General features: G+C 41.1%; 1 protein-coding gene across 1 annotated transcript; it reads left to right on the top strand.

Moving 5' to 3' along the window:
- Positions 1-4,307: 4,307 nt before the first annotated feature.
- On the top strand, positions 4,308-4,748 carry LOC115956123 (splicing factor U2af large subunit B-like). The gene has a single exon (XM_031074595.1). The coding sequence runs from the start codon at positions 4,308-4,310 to the stop codon at positions 4,746-4,748; it is 441 nt and encodes a 146-aa protein (XP_030930455.1).
- The last annotated feature ends 13,114 nt before the right edge of the window (positions 4,749-17,862 follow it).

A 17,862-nucleotide genomic window follows, 5' to 3' on the forward strand; every position in this document is an offset into this window, starting at 1 on the left:
TTTTTGGGCCTTACATCCGTAATGGTCTAATTATTAATTTTTAAAATTGATTTCTTTAGTCACTAAAGGTATATGCATAAGAATATTTTAATAATTAATTTTTTAAATATAATGTAATCCAAAATATGGTATAAATTTAAATTTTAACACATTTGAGCAACATCAATATCATCTCTCGAGAATTATGATTATTGTAAGTTTTTTTTTTTATAAGATAAAAATTCTACTATAACTTAATCTAAATGTATATGTATATAAAGTTTTTTTTTTTTTTTGAGACTTGAACTCTAGCCCTACTGTACTAAAAGTGCATAGTGTATAATTATTGACTTATTGTAAGTTTAAACTCTTATGGTCTGTTTGAGATCCGCTTATTTTATTGAAACTGAAAACTTTTTGCTGAAAGTACGGTAGATATAGGTAAAAGTTAACTTTTTTTTTGAAAATGATAGGTAAAAGTTAACTGAAATAGTACAGTGGAACCCATGAATAATATTAAAAAGTGCAGTAGGGTCCATAAATAGTAGTAAAAATAAGCTGAATAATAAAATAAGTTGATAAAAATAAGCATTGCCAAGAATCAGTAGTTTATATTATAATTCTTGAGATTTTAAAATTTAAATTCTCAACGACTGAGTAGAGACCCTTAAAAATATTCGGAATCTACTTTCAAAAGTGCCTTTAATGTCTAAAGAACAAGAATATTCTAATGAGATCCTTTTAATATATTTTTTACACAAACATGTGAAAGGCTATCACGTGGATATCTCACTAGCTGGCAATTTATTTTATCTAACAGTATAACGTCCCTATAAAAAATTTGAACTAAGATTACAAAAACTGTAAGGGGTATCTTTGAATTAAAAAAAATTATAAGATTCTCCTGAATAAACCAAATTTGGACATAATTGATAATTCTATTTCTATCATCTAAGGGAATTGATCAATATAACAATTTGTAAATCTTTAATAAAAAAAATTGTGCTATATCTTATATAATAAATCTCACAAATAGAAACACCAATCGATATTAATCTTTGATTGAATAACAAAGTATACCACATTACATGCTAGATATACTTAATCTAATGAGCTCATAACAAGGAAGTTTAATTCTTGCAAAAACGAGGAAAATGTTTTGTTTCATACTTATATGCAACAAATACTGCATAATAGGTTATGTGGCAGTAAAAAAAAAACATGTGTGTAGAGATCATGTATAATGCATATGATTAGGTGAACCTTTAAATACTTATCATTTTCTTTTTGCTGTCACATAATCCTATATGAACTAAGGGCACGTTTGGTAGATTGTAATAGATACTGTAATGTAATAGTTATTCCTATAGTTTAGTTATTCAATAGTTTGGTTATGTTTTTATTACAGGGAATAGTTATTTCTTATGAATAGCTATTCTTTAAAATGAAGAATAACTATTCCTCTCTAAAAGGGTTGTAATAGTTATTCCTTAGTAGATATAATAATTTCCAACACTAATATATTTCCAAATAAATAAACTTTCCATATCCACCTAACAATTATGGAAATAAAAAATCATTAAAAAATAACTCATCTCTCTAAAATTTAAAATATATTATTTTCTAGGAAATATAATCGTATGAATGAGATATTTTTTAAAATAGATCATAAGTTTTATTCTAATGTTACAACTTACAACCAAACTAATGAATGTGTTTAGTTATTCCATTACAACATATTTTATTCATGGTAATAAAGATTACCATTCATGTTGTAATCTACATTCAGTGTACCAAATATACCCTAATTGTTGTATACAAGTATGCAGCAAAACTTTTCTCAAAAGACAAATGCCGAAAGGTATATTTTTTGGGAAGAGTATTTTGGTGTTGATGATGATGAAATGTTGATGAAATGCGCAGCAATGGAAAGCATATCATTCATGATTTTTTTTATTTTTATGAACGCATACCATTCATGATATATTACAATCTATGTATCAATCATATATACAACTATAGGCCCTAAAAAAAAGAAAGAAAGTATATATTAGTACTACTATGGATGCCAACAAGGAGAGTACTGGCAAACATTTAGCAATATATAAATGCACAACCTGTCTAGAGGTACAAGCACTTACCACTCAACTACCGTAACAATGTTCTCAAAAAATGAAATAAAATATCACAACAATGTTTGCTTTTATAACTTAAAGATGTTGTTTAATTGGTGTGCAGAAAGTCTCTTGTTCTCTTATAAAAAAATTTCATAGGTTGAAATTCTATATATAAAGTGTGCACTTGAATTTTTTTTTTTTTTTTGATTGAAATGTTTATTTGTTAAAAAGTTGATAAAAGTATAATTATACTTAAAAGATTAATGAATTTTTAAAATACTGTACATAAATAAATTAGTTAAGAAATTACTGGAAAAAAAAAAATCCAAACACACTTATTAAGATTTTCATAATCTTGTAGCAGTGAAATGATTCTTTGTTCTTTATCCAGTTATAAATAAACTTTTTTTTTCTCCTTACACTAGTTTTGTTTTTGATAAACTGTTGTATTTTTCTTTAATTGTCTTATCTTCTGCAAATTAATAGGGACTAGGTGTCTTGTTAGTGCAGTGTGTCTTTGGTGTCATCCACTTAGGATCTACAGATTTTATTTTGTGTTTTTACTTTTAAGACAAAAGTCAAGTTGTTCATTATAACTATATTGTACATAATAACAAACAAGTTCTAACAATGGTATCAAAAAGTTACTCGTGTCTTTATTGTGTTTGTGGATTATTTGCATATTGCAAGTTTCATGAATACGTGTTTTTGGATTATTTGCATATTGCAAGTTTCATGAATACATATATATATATATATATTTATTATACTAAGGTGGGTGTACCTTGATTGGTTCTTCCAAGAACTCATATTTTGTTTTTATTTTCATATTTTGTATACATTTTCTGAATCTGATAACAAAAAACATTGAATATTCCATTTGGCACTTGATTTTTCATATAAAAAAAGTTACTTTTCTCATTGTTATGCTCACAATCTTTTCCCACAACCTTAAGTTCTGTTTACGAAAATGCCATTGAACTCATTTTGCTAAAGATGAAAATGCCAAAAAATTGTTTTTGTAATTTGCTTTCATTCTCACATTTTTTGGGTATTAAAAAAAAAAAAAAAAAAAAAAAAAAAAAAAAAAAAACAAGTTTTTCACTAGTAGGTCCCATGAAAAATAAGAAATAAAAAAACATAATACTTCATGTCTTCAGAGGAATCAATATGTAAGCTCTCGAAAGTTGAAACACTTTATTAACATTTTTGAAAGTTCAGTAAGTGTATAAAACACCTTGAACGTTTAGACCCCCAATTTATAAATTACCAATTCAAACTTAATATCAAACAATTAATATGCGGAATATGAACATAAACTTAATACAGAATTGATAAACAATCTAAACTGTACGACACCGAGATCCCAAGACCCAATTAGGCCCTAGGTTCAGGCCCAATGGCACGACCTCATTACTTTTGTATGGCACCAAGGTCCTAAGACCCAATTGGGCCCTGGGTTCAGGCCTAATGGCACGGCCCCATTACTTTAAATTCTGCTTGAAACTACCTTCACAAACTACGAGTTTTGAGCCTCGACCCCTAACCAATGCTCGGCATAAATTTCCCGAACAAACAAGGAAGTCTTGTCCAGACGTACCATAGAATGCTCGGCAGTTCAGGAAACATCACTACCGAGCATATTAACTTAAGTTGGAACCAAGTTCCAAAGCCATAATCGCTGCATTCCACTCTCACCTAAACATCCACTTACAACAGATAATATTGGACTTTCAATTGCACTAACAATGGCAGAAATCATGATCTCACCACTAACTTAGAGCTATAAATAGGAGAAGTTGGGGAAGAAATGGGGGTTGAGAAAAAAGGAGAAAAAACAGTTATTCAGGGAGGGAGAGAGGATATTACTTTGAGTCTCTATGCCGAGAACGACCCAAAGTAGGAAATCCTAAAGCCCACCTTATAAATAAGTTGTGAGCCTAAGTGAGGCTAAGCCCAATAGTCTCATTTCCGGCGCGCACAATTGGCGCCTATCGTGGGGCTCTGCTATGAAGCTGTGGTTCGACTGAGACTCAAACGAGGGAAATGTCCGAGGGGCGTTCGGGAGGGCGCGCCCAAAGCGGTTCGATAGGATTTTCTCGGGGTTCCACATGGCGGGAAAGAAGAGAGAAAGGGCGTGAGGATAGGGAGCGTCTGCGAGGAGAAGAAGAATCTGGCCTGGGAGAGGGATCAGACCAGACTCACCGAACCATGTCGGGTGCCTTGAGACACAGGCAGCGTGATGATAGGGACCGAGAGCTGGAGCGGTTACGCAAACTGGTAATGGATCTAGAGTTGGAAGCAAGGGGTCGACACCAGGAAAGGGATCGAAACCACCGACAAAGGAGAGATGATAGCATGGGAAATCGAGGCGAAGAGAGCTCTAGCCAATCTAGTCCCCAACGATTCCAGGACCGGTCACTCTCCCGAGAATCACGCCGGCGTAGGAACCACTCACACTCCCGAGAGACACGTTATCACCGGAACCGTTCACGTTCGCGCGGATACGACGATCGAGGCTCAGATTCACCAGAGGAACGACGACCCCACAATGCTGCCATGGACGCCATGAGTCGAGCCATACGAAGGGCTGCTCAGTCACCATTCTCCGATGAAATTGAACGGGCCCCTATGCCGAGTCGATTTACATGACCACCATTCAATTCCTACGATGGGAAAACGGATCCTGTGGAGCATGTCAATCATTATATCCATATGATGTCCTTGCATGCACACAATGATGTGCTGATGTGTAAGGTATTCCCCTCTAGTCTCGGCTCCACGGCCATGAGATGGTTCAATGGGTTACGAAAAGGTTCCATTCGCAGTTTCACCGAGCTGATCCAAGAGTTCGCCAATAGATTCGTGACACACAGCCAAGTGCCACAATCGGTGGATGTGCTACTTTCCATAAAGATAAGGGTCGGTGAAACCCTTCGGAGTTACACTAATCGGTACTAGGAACTATACAACGAGATCGGTGGGAGAAATGAGAAGATAGCGGCAAGCACCTTCAGGATGGGGCTCCCCGAGGATTTTGAACTACGGGAGTCGCTGATGAAAAGACCTCCCGAGGATATGAGGCAACTTATGAGGCGCATTGAGGAGTATAAGCGTTTGGAAGATGATCGGCTGTAGAATAAGGGGAAGGCCCCATTACTCGGCAGATCTTGGTAGGGCATTATTCTAGTAAAATCGAAAAAAAATTTCAGGATGCAGGAATCAGAAGCGCAAATTGAAGGAGTTAATGTGACGTTCAAAGAGCCGGTGCATAAAATTCTAGATCGGATTAAGAACGAATCGTTCTTCAGGTGGCCGAACAAGATGGGGGGTGACCCATCTCGGAGGAATCAAAACTTGTACTGCACATACCACAGGGATAAAAGGCACACCATCGAGCAGTGTCGGGTATTAAAAGATCATCTCGGGCAACTAGTAAAAGCAGGGTATCTGAAAGAGTTCGTAGTGGATTTTGTAGACCGAGATGCCGGCCAGGGTGTTCAGCAGAAAAGGAATCCCCTCCCACCCCCGCTGGGAGTGATCGAAGTCATCCACGCTGCCCCGAGAGATGCAGCCACAGCTAAGGGAGTATTGACAATGGCCTGCGCGGAGGGAGAATCACCCGAGAAAAGGATGAAAGTTGGTTGGCTAACAATCTGTTTTGACGAGGAAGACTTGGAGGGGACGATCCAACCTCATGATGATGTGTTGGTAGTAACAGCTCGGATAAGCGGGTTCTTGGTGAAAAGAGTAATGATAGACCAGGGAAGCGGAGCTGACGTAATGTACCCAGATTTGTTCGAAGGGCTCGGATTGAAGAGCCATGACTTGGTGAAATATGATACGCCGCTGGTCTTGTTTGACGGAAGAGTCGTGATCCCCGAAGGTCAGATTTCTCTCTCAGTGGACATGGAAGGCAAGGAAGTAATCGTGACCTTCATAGTAGTCCGATCATTCTCGTCGTACACTGCAATCCTGGGAAGGCCGTGGATTCACGCAATGAAGGCTGTTCCGTCCACCCTGCACGTGAAAGTTAAATTTCCCACCGAGTATGAAGTCGCCGTGGTACGAGGGAACCAACGAGTGGCTAAGCAGTGTCTTGTCGCTGCGGTCAGGTGGAAGGGCGAACAGGTTGGACAAACAGAAACCACCGAAAGAGAAACTTTATAGCAATTACAGAAGCCTCGAGGAGAAACAGGGGCGGATGGTGCCGAGGAGGTTTTGAAGGTTAGAATCTTTCCAGACACTGACAGGTATTTCCAGATAAGCACGAGCATGAATGACCAAGAAAAGGTAGAGATGTTGTTATTCATTTTGCAGAATGTGGATGTTTTTGCTTGGAGTCCGTATGAAGTGGCCGACGTAGATCCCGAGTTCATTGTCCATAAGCTTAACATGGACCCATCATTCCCCCTGAAAAAACAAAAACCGAGAAGAGCATCGAAGGAGCATGTTGATGCGGTAAACTTGGAAGTCCAGAGGCTGAAGGAGGCATGAGTGATAAGAGAAGTATTCTTCCCGAAATGGTTAGCAAATACGGTGGTAGTAAAGAAAAAGAACGGTAAATGGAGAGTTTGTGTGGATTTCACAGACTTAAATCGGGCATGTCCTAAAGATCCGTTCCCAATGCCCAAGATTGATCAATTAGTAGATGCCACATATAGGCACCCGAGGATGAGCTTCTTAGATGCTTTCCAGGGGTATCACTAGATCGCCTTGGCGCCTGAGGACCGAGAAAAGACAACATTTATCTCCCCTGGTGCAAACTATCACTATGAAGTCATGCCATTTGGGTTGAAGAATGCCGGAGCCACTTACTAGCGGATGATGACGAGGATGTTCAGAGAGAAAATTGGGTGCACAGTAGAAGTATACATTGACGATATGGTGGTACAGAGCAAACAGGAGTCGCAACATACGGAAGATATTCAGGGAGTATTCGAGATACTTTGGCAGCATAAGTTGCACCTGAACGCCGAGAAGTGTACTTTCGGTGTGGGGGTTGGCAAGTTCTTGGGATATCTGATTTCTACTCGGGGGATAGAGGCCAATCCCGACTAGATAGAGGTCGTGAATCGTCTCAAACCGCCGAGCAATCCCAAGGAAGTACAAGTGCTAACCGGGATGTTAACCGCCCTAAACCGATTCATCTCCAAATTTGCTGATCGCTGCAAACCATTTTATCAACTTCTGAAGAAGTGGAAGGGGTTTCAGTGGGATGAGGAATGTGACAAGGCTTTTCGTGATCTGAAGGAATACTTGGCACAAGCTCCCATGTTAACGGCTCTGGAGTCCGGAGAGGATTTGTTTATGTACCTCTCAGTGTCCAACCACGTCGTGAGTGCTGTGTTGCTAAAAGACCGAGGAGTGCAGCAGCCGGTGTATTACATAAGCAAAACCTTAGTTGATGCCGAGACGAGATATCTGCCCCTAGAGAAGTTAGTGTTGGCACTGGTGCATGCCACGAGAAAGTTGCCGCATTACTTTCAAGCTCATACTGTGTTCGTCCTCACTGAGTATCCCCTGCAGTCATTGTTAAAAAGATCAAACTTCACGGGCCGAATAGCCAAGTGGGGAACTCGGTTGGGTTCGTTCGACATAAGGTACCGACCGCGAAGCTTGGTGAAAGGATAGGTTCTTGCTGATTTCATTGCAAAATTTACCCCTAAGAATGACGGGAAGATAATCTGTAATGCAGAAAGTCGTCCGTTGAAGGTGTTTGTAGACGGTGCTTCGAATGCTATGGGGGCTGGAGTCGGTATTGTCATAACCACCCTGGAGGGCATACGACTAGAACATTCCTTCAGATTAGGATTCAAAGCCTCAAACAACGAAGCCGAATACGAGGCCTTTCTAGTCGGATTGAGGGCTGTATTGCATCTGGGCACGAAGGATGTGGAGATTTATTCAGACTCTCGGCTGGTTGTTTATCAAATCCTAGGAAACTTTGAAGCTCGGGACTCTCGGATGAAAGCTTAGCTGAGCATAACTAAGCAAATCATTAGCAAGTTTGGGACAGTGAAGGTGGCCCAGGTAGGTCGGGCACAAAACAGACATGCCGACTCGCTAGCCACGTTAGCCTCGTCTACTACCGAGGAGATTCCTCGGCTCGTCAAAATAGAACTTATAAGGGAGCTAAGTATCGATATGAAAAATGATTGTAACCTGGCCGGGGTTGAGGTGGCCGTGGTATCAATAGCCAATCCATGCTGGATGAACCCGATCATAGATTTCCTAGCCGAGGATAAAGTTCCGGACGATGAAAAGGAGGCTAAAAAGATTCGTCGAGTGGCTCCCCGATATTGGCTGTCGGCAGATCGCAAATTGTACCGGAGGTCTTTCGCAGGCCTGTACCTTTTATGCCTACATCACGAAAAAGTAAATGAACTTCTGACCGAGCTGCATGACGGAGTGTGTGGTGGCCATGTTGGGGGGCGGTCTTAAGCACACAAGGCGATGACCCATGGGTTTTGGTGGCTATAGATGCAAAAGGATGCTGCGGAATATGTCCGGAGGTGTGAACAATGCCAAAAATATGCCCCTCTGATCCATCAGCCAGCAGGTCGTCTAAACCCCGTCAGCAGTCTATGGCCATTTGCACAATGGGGGTTGGACATCCTTGGCCCTTTTCCCCGAGCAACAGGTAACCCCCGGTTCGTATTGGTGGTAGTCGATTATTTCACAAAGTGGGCGAAAGACGAGGCTTTGGCCAATATCCGGGATATCGACGTGAAAAAGTTTATATGGAAAAACATAGTCACAAGGTTTGGGGTGCCGGACTCATTGATATCAAACAATGGGCTACAGTTTGATAGCAAAGGTTTCCAGGCCTTCTGCAGCGATCTCAGCATTAAGAACAAGTATTCTACTCCGGCATACCCTCAAAGCAACGGCCAAGCTGAGGCAGTGAACAAGACAATTTTGAACGGGTTAAAGAGAAGGTTGGATGGGGCAAAGGGGAGGTGGGTTGAAGAGCTACCTAACGTTTTGTGGGTTTACTATACAACTCCCAGAAGATCCACGGGTGAGACCCCTTTCTCCTTGACATATGGGGCAGAGGTCGTGATACCGACCGAAGTGAGCCTGTGCAGTGCACGGGTCGCAGGATTTGACCCTGTCCAGAACACCGATTTAATGATGGAGCACTTGGACTGGTTAGAAGAATGCCGGGAGGCAGCAACCATACGGCTCACGGAGTATCAACAGAGACTTGCCCAAAGATACAACTGAGATATAAAGGGGTGAGAATTCAGCGCTGGGGACTTGGTGCTGAGGAAGGTCGTGGGAAACATGCGAGACGTAGTTACAGGGAAGCTTGCTCAAACGTGGGAGGGACCGTACAGAGTTACCGCCATTGCAGGCGCGGGGGCTTACTACCTGGAAGGCCTTGACAAGAGGCCGCTCCCCGGCTATGGAATGTCCACAACTTAAAGAAGTTTTATCCGTGACCATCCATACACTGGAATGTAAGTCGAAATCTTGTACTTCACTAAAATCAAGTTAATGATGAAGTTACTTGTCTAAGTTGTTTTCGATTCCGTCATTGCACTTTAAGTAAATTGCATATTTTGTACCCAAAAAAAAAAAAAAAAACTCTAAGGACAGAAGCCTCATTCTCGGTTCGATCAAAATAGCCGAGCAAGTGGAAACCTTATCGTTACCCAAAAAAAAAAAAAAAAAAAAAAACTCTAAGGACAGAAGCTTCATCCTCAGTTCGATCAAAATCACCGAGCAGATGGAAACCTTTATCGATACAAAAAAAAAAAAAAAAAAAAAAAAAAAAAAAAAAACTCTAAGGAGAGAAGCCTCATTCTTGATTCGATCAAAATCACCGAGCAAGTGGAAACCTTATCGTTACCACAAAAAAAAAAAACCTCTAAGGATAGAAACCTCATCCTCGGTTCGATCAAAATCGCCGAGCAGGTGGAAACCTTATCATTACCAACAAAAAAAAATAGCCTCATCCTCGGTTCGATCAAAATCGCCGAGCAGGTGGAAACCTTATCGTTACAAAAAAAAAAACTTAAGGACAGAAGCCTCATCCTCGGTTCGATCAAAATCGCCGAGCAGGTGGAAACCTTATCGTTACAAAAAAAAAAAAAAAAAGACATAAGCCTCATCCTCGATTCGATCAAAATGCACGAGTAGGTGGAAACCTTATCGTTACAAAAAAAAAAAAAAAAAAAAAAAAAAAAAAACCTAACGACAGAAGCCTCATTCTCGGTTCGATCAAAATCGCCGAGTAGATGGAAACCTTAACACCCCTACAAATACTAACGTCTGCAATTTCATTCTCGGATCATCCAAAATCGCCGAGCAGGGGAGAACTGTGCACCAGGTTTTGAGGCATCATGCCACTTACAGTCAGGAAAACTAAAACACGTTGTATGAACGCGATATATTGGGGCACGATTTAACCCACCGTGCAGGCAGCTCCCGGCCAAACATGCGACAGAATAAATAACGACAAAAATAGATAAAGAAAGACAGCACCGAGGGTCAAAGTGAAGTGCTCGCAGACATAATTCAAGCAAACACACAATGAATAGAAGGTCATTCAAAAAGTTAAAAGCAGAATTGAAAGCAGAATTAATGTCTCATCGCCAAAACTCGGCAACCGTTTACGGGTCATCCCTGCGAAATAAGGAAATTGTTCAGTGACCACAACCCGGTGACGTAGGCAAATTTACCAATAAAAAAAAAAAAAAAAAGAGATAGAAAAAATGCAGTAAAAAGAAGTAAAAGCATAAAAAGAGCTGGACGGCAAGTAACTTAGTCAGGTGGAGGGTCTAGTCGGATCTGTTGCTTTAGGTTGCTGCTGGTCGGTCACGGGAAAATGCAGGTCCTCACCGAGCAGGTCTTGTACATTCAGGATGCTGGTGGCTTCCATCTCATTTGGCTCTGCATGAGCATCGATCTGTTCTACCAGCTCCCTCATGCTTACTGTTTCTTCCTCCTCAACAGGCATTGGGGGATCCTACACGGCAGTAACGGGGCTCGGAAAGGGAATCTGGCCGGGGTCTCTCAGGGGGGAATCCTCAAGAACACCCAAAGCTTGCAGGGCGGCAAACCACCCTGCCTCAAAACCCAGCCTTCGAGCTTGGTCCACCACCGGTTCCGCAGATTTCTCGGCATCGGCAAACCCTTCGTTTTACCATTTTTGCTCACAAGCCTCCAAAGCCGCCCTCAGGTCGGTGAGTTCCTCGGCTTGGGATGCGTTCAGGCTAATTGCTTTAACTAGCTTGACGTCTGTTTCGTTCTGCTTAGCCAAGAGCTCTGCGCACCTCTTCTCCACCAACGCTCTATTCTTCTCCGCAGCAGCAGCCTTCTTCTCGGCAGAATCAGCTGCCTTCAGTTTTTCCTTCGCCGTTTTGGCAGCTGACTTCTATGCCCCCCTCTCACAATCAACCTCTTCGGCAAGATCCTTTGCACGACCAACCAGGATATGAGCCAATTGAGCAGCCTGACAAACACAGAAATTAGTACGGAAATGAAAAGAAATGAATGGTAAATAATAGACAAACAAAGAGTTACCGCGATAGTATGCCACTCTAACCGGCGTCCCACGGACTCCTCCGACCCGTCCTCAAAAGCATGTACGTCATCAGGAAGAAGAAGACCTGTGGCCAGGGTCTGAGCAATGCGACCCCCCTCACCTTTCTCCCACATCCGCATACAGGCAGTTGAGGGCAGAGGCTTGCCAGCCAGCAAAAACTTAGGCTTCCACGCTGGCACGGCTTAGGAGGAGGACGCAACACCCGGCCCGACCTGGGTTTGCAGCTCATGAATAACGATACCTCCTGTTGGTCGGGGAGGAGTCTGAGTGGCTACGTCTCCCGAACTCATGGATGGTTGATCAGTAGCCCTCTGCCTTTTCCGGGCTCGTCCAGCTTGAGGAGGGGGTGGAGGGGGAGGCACCTGGCTTCGACTCTGAGAGGGTGGGGGCTAAGTGGTCTGCCGCACACCGGGCATGAAACGATCGATAGTCATAACCTTCCTGGTCACCATGTCTTCGTCGAGAAGGGTATCGGTAGCCGACAAGTTTGTTGCTTCAAGTGCAAGATGCTCGACTTCCGCAACAAGGGCCTCGGGTTCAACGGGGTTCTCGGGCTGAGCGGGCTCTTGAACAAGGGCTTCTTCTTGAATAGCCTCGTGAGCTAACTCTCGAAGACGCCGAGACACGCGTTCCACAAACTTGTCCCGCAAAGGCGCTAGCTCGTCCGAGCAGGTGTAGCGCTTTCCGAACTCCCTTGCCTATCCAGTCGTAAGCTTTAGCAGCAGAAAATTTGCGTACCAAACGTCTATGTATGACAAAAGTGGACTGTCAACTAACAGTGCCTGTTTAAAGGACTGCCAGGTGGAATAAACGGGTTCTACTCCGAGGATCAGGTGCGAGGCTCGGAGCTGTCCGTCCTAGTGCACGAATACCTCGGAACGGAGGATAAAATTTAAGTCTCTGACGTGGACTGTTCTAATGTCCGGAACGAACGCTTTGCCATCTGTAAAAGAACGAAATGCTATATCAACAGCCAGTAATGGAAAGCTACTTCAGTAAAAAGAAAATAAAAGAGGGGGGGAGAGGGGGAAACGGTTAAGTCAGAGATTGATACGAACCTACTTCATGCCATGAAAGAGGGTAGGGGACCTCCCCGGCAAACTAGTTGCCGAGCACCCGAACAAACTCCCCGGCCAAGTTCCTATTCGAATCAGGTAGGCATGATATTAGTCGTACTCGATTATCCCTAGTTTTTAAGTAATAGTTGGAAGTTTTGTTCCCACAGAGACTATACATGTGGTTAATGTCATGGTAATCTAACTATAAATCAAAGGTTTGATTCAATCTACTAACGTAGCTAACTACCCGGTAAAAGTTGGGAAGAAGTTGGTTGGGACACAGCCCGTAGTACCTAAGTGTGTTAATCAAAAGAGGATCCACGGGGAACTTGACCCCACCCTCTAGAATTGCCATTAAAGGAAAAAAAGTTGTACCACGCCCTCGGTGGAGAGAGATTTCGCTCTCGTGGCAGTAAGCCACTTCCACGTCACCGGGGACATTAAACTTCTGCCTAAAGGTGGTCAAAGCCGCAGGGGCCTCCAGGAGATAAAAGTAACCCATTTTTGAAATTTAATACTGTGAGAGGGAACTCGTAGAAAGAAGTTGAAGTAATAGGAAAGGGAAGAAAATTTACTTTGGGTTTTAAGGGAGAAAGGAACTCTGGGCTAGTGAGTAAGCGCACAAAGGAGTGATCGGCAGAGAGTATGCTCAAGAAATCAGAGGTGAAAAAGTGAAAGAACGTTCTAAAGAGAACTATTTATAAGAGCAGAAGAGGGCATGGGAATGTTTAATCAGCAATAAATGGGCACGATTCACGAAAGACCCTACGAATGCCAAAGATAACCGACATGCGTGCCGCTTCGGTTCACGAACCGTCAGGCAATAATGACAACTAAACCTGGCGCCTCGGAATAGCGCGTCTTTTGAGAAGAGCATTAATGAGAAGCCATAACCGCATGAGTCCTTGGCCGTAGGGCTTTCGAAACCAAAAGGCTTGGTCTGTTCCTTGATTCTTCCCGACAGCCGGGTATGAATCAAGGGGGGGCTAATGTACAGCACCGAGGTCCCAAGACCCAATTGGGCCTGGGTTTAAGCCCAACGGCACGACCCCATTACTTTTGTACGGCATCGAGGTCCCAATACCCAATTGGGCCCTGGGTTCAGGCCCAATGGCACAACCTCATTACTTTAAATTCTGCTTGAAACTACTTTCACAAACTATGAGTTTTGAGCCTCGACCCCTAACCGATGCTCGACATAAATTTCCTGAACAAACAAGGAAGTCTTGTCCGGACGTACCATAGGATGCTCGACAGTTCAGGAAACATCACTACCGAGTATATTAACCTGAGTTGGAACCAAGTTCCAAAGCCATAATTGCTGCATTCCACTCTCACCTAAACATCCACTTACAACAGATAATATTAGACCTTCAATTGCACTAACAATGGCAGTAATCATGATCTCCCCACTAACTTAGAGCTATAAATAGGAGAAGTTGGGGAAGAAATGGGGGTTGAGAAAAAAGGAGAAAAAACAGTTATTCAGGGAGGGAGAGAGGATATTACTTTGAGTCTCTGTGCCGAGAACGATCCAAAGTAGGAAATCCTAAAACCCACCTTATAAATAAGTTGTGAGCCCAAGTGAGGCTAAACCCAATAGTCTCAATTCCGGCGCGCACATAAACCAAATAAAATCACATCCACAACAAAAATTAAATGGAAAAGATTAAGGGAAGATAGATGCAAACACAAGGACAACACTTGATGTGTTATCGAAGAGGAAACTGAAACCCTCGGCGTAAAACCTCTCCGCCGTCCTCCAAACGGTAAACAATCCACTAAAGAATATAGTTGGGATACATGAACAGCAGAAGACCCTCCAAGCCTAATCTACCCAATGTACCTAAGCCCTCAAAGCTCTTACTCCAACGAGGTTACGCCGAACCTATTTCTTCTTTAACTTGCCGGATTCCGCTACTTGACCATAGCATCTACCAATATGAAATTAGTCTCTTTTTAACTGTTTCCCAAACACTAAATAACCTCCTCACAGATATGGGTATGGTGAGAAAAGGTTTTGGTAATGTACCTCTCAAGGATTTGACAATGGAGGGGAAGAGAGTAGAGGAATTTGAAGAGTCTATATATGAAGATTGTGGATGAATCAATCTTGTTTTTCTCTAGGGTTTCTCTCTGGAACCTCTCTAAATATCGTGGGTATAAGGGTATATATATAGTAGGGTGAGAAAGAATGTGAAAAGTCAGTTTTTCCCAAACAGGGTGTTTTGGCGACTTGACCTCGCGACTGGGTTGAGTCGCGAGTTCAAGCCGCGAGCTAATGGCCTGGCCAACTTGGGACTTTTGTCTTGTAGTGCAACAGCTGGCGCGACTCTTCAGCTTCTAGCATGCTTGGCACGTGTGCAAATTTCTGGCGGCTTGCAAGCCGCAAGCCACAAGCCACCCGCGAGATCCAGTCGCAAGTCCCTACTTCTTTGCACAATCTTGAACATTTCTTCGAACTCTCTTACCCACCTAAATATAGGGTTATTAATTGTTAAAATACAAGCAAATTTGGCACGGAATAAAGCCAACAAGATGGTTGATAAAATTCAACCTTACAATTTTGGTAAGTGTTTTTCCTTCATCCCATAAACACTAAATAATTAAAATGAAAAATCCCTTGAACGTGAAGGTAAGGATACGAGACTTAAACCCAATATCTCATTTATCACCTAACACTTGAACACGACTAAAAGTTACTAACCCCTTAGAGTTATACACAACTTTTGTTTATGTATTTACTTTCAATGATCATCAATTGCTGAGAAACTATAATGATTCAAGTTTAATTCACTCTAGCATTTGCATGCAGTTGGCATCGGGTACCATGCTGCTATAATGTTTGCAGTGAAGATGGGACAACATAGTTGGCTGGACATTTATTCTTTTAATTTCCCCTTTATAGCTGTGAGGTGTTATGAGAAGAAATAAGCTTGGTAAGAGGAAGCCTCCAGATTATGGGCCTATAGGCCTTAAGAAAGGTGGGCTTGTAGTTTCATGGCTACACCAGGGACTTTTAGAGAGTACTTTTCACTAGAAAAAATATTTGTGTATCCATTTATATATCCACAATTTATCTCATGAACAAGTGACTGAGTCACACTGTATGTATACCAGAATTATAAGATAATTTATAAAATATTATATTATAAGATAATTATTATCATCACTAACGTTGGATAAGTGTTCCCACCACTTCTTTTGTTTTTTAAGATATGCGTTACAGATATCAAGCTCAGATCTAATCAAGGTCGAAATTTGTAATTCATATTGATTGCATCTAATTCTACTTGGATTGAAGTAAAGTAATTTTAACATTACTTGGGTTGTAAGTAAAGTAATTATAATTTTACTTAGTAATTCAAGCATTTTTAGATTGTAACCCTCATTTGCCTAAGTTTTTTCACTATAAATACTTTTCAATGATTTCATTTTTACACAAACTTAAATAGTAATTAAAGATGTAGGCATGGAGTGATATACTTATGCTAAGGCCTAGAATTTCCATAAAGTGATATCATAGCTGATGGCAGTAAGGTTCATATCTTCGTGAATCTTATAGGCTTTTTTAGCCATGCCTGGTGCTTTTTACTTCACTCATGGTATAAATAAATAAGCTTCCTTTTAAACACAACCAAAAAGACAAAAATAAAAAGCTTTGTATCTTGTTCTTGTCACAGAAAAGTGATAGCAATCTTGGTGGTGTCTCTTTTACCCAGAAAGAAAATCTTGGTGGTGTGTCACTAGCCACTAGGGCAAAGCATGGTGCATAGCACTGGACCAAGTCGTCTCTCAAATCTCAATTGGCAAAACACACAGCCGAGTAATGTCACCGACAATAAATTTTCACATTTTTACATCAGTTGAGCTGGTTTTTATTCATTATCAACTAATCATCTGATCATTTATCATTTATATCTTACCACCAGTTAGTGAAATATTTTGTGAAATGCTAATTTTCCCATACTATTTTAACTGAAATTGTGTTTTCAAACGATTTTAAGACATTGTATAACTATTACAGCCCATTGTGAAGATTAGTGTCACTCTAGACTTAATTGAATACAGACCGACTGTGCTAGTCTATAATATTGACACGGTAGCTATTACTGTGTGCCTCGTGTCCTTTGTTCCAGTTCTGAATAGCCAGCTTTCAAATTTAAGAGCTCAATGATCTATTCAGAGCTACATATGTAATGTCAAATACAACCCAAAGCACACCACACCAGTACAGTACTACTTTCCTCAACCATTAATTGTAGCACAACTTTCACATCCTAATCAAACAAACATGGCAAGCAACAAAGAGGCAAGTCATCCACAAGAAGCTAAGAATAATAGTACCCAAGAAGAAGAAGGGCTTATAAGTGAGAAGCAACCTAGTGAAATCATCACTAGGATGTTACAATCACAGCATCAACATGTTCATGGTGCTTTGGCACCAGCAGATGGCCAAAGAGATCACATTGTGAAAGATGTTGTCGATGATGAGTCGAGTGATGTGGTTGATAAATGTCCTGGGGTGGACCAACAAGCAGACCACTTCAAATGTGTGCACAGGAAAATGTGCTCTACGTAGCCTTTTCTTTTGATAATGTGTAATTGTGTAGCCTAGCAGTGAGCTACTTAGCTACTTGTGTGATAAATGGCTAGGGTATGAGGGTGTGGTAGGGTTTGTATTTGAGTTTTGCAATTTTCATGAAAACAAATAAATAAAGAAAGAAAATTTTCCTTTAAGAATAGCTGAAATTTCCTGTCAATTAAACCTGAAGATAATATGTGCTTGCAGATCTAGCCATTAAAAAAAAAAAAAAAAAAAAAAAAATCCTGTAGTACAACAAATTTCAACTTGGTTTGAGTATGTTACTTAATTACAACCTTGTAGTGATTCCCAAATGTTTCAAGCAATTGGTTGAACAATATTTGTACCACAAACATCAAAGTCGTGTCTTGAAGTCTTGATTTTAGTTAAAAAAGTTTTGAATTGAAATCATAACTTCAAAGCACCACTTTAATTTAAAAGTTGAATTGCATGTAATAGGATAGTGTGATAAATATTGCCCAACATCGAAACTCAAGTTGCTAAAAGTAATGATGCCTAAATAAATAGACTACAATTATTATACTGATTTCTAATTTTCAACCCCAA

Source organism: Quercus lobata, chromosome 8 (assembly GCF_001633185.2).
Source record: "Quercus lobata isolate SW786 chromosome 8, ValleyOak3.0 Primary Assembly, whole genome shotgun sequence".
NCBI lineage: Eukaryota > Viridiplantae > Streptophyta > Magnoliopsida > Fagales > Fagaceae > Quercus > Quercus lobata.

Bases quoted from the DNA above. Each gene is read 5' to 3' on its own strand.
- LOC115956123 (XM_031074595.1), top strand. From the start codon at position 4,308: ATGTCGGGTGCCTTGAGACACAGGCAGCGTGATGATAGGGACCGAGAG.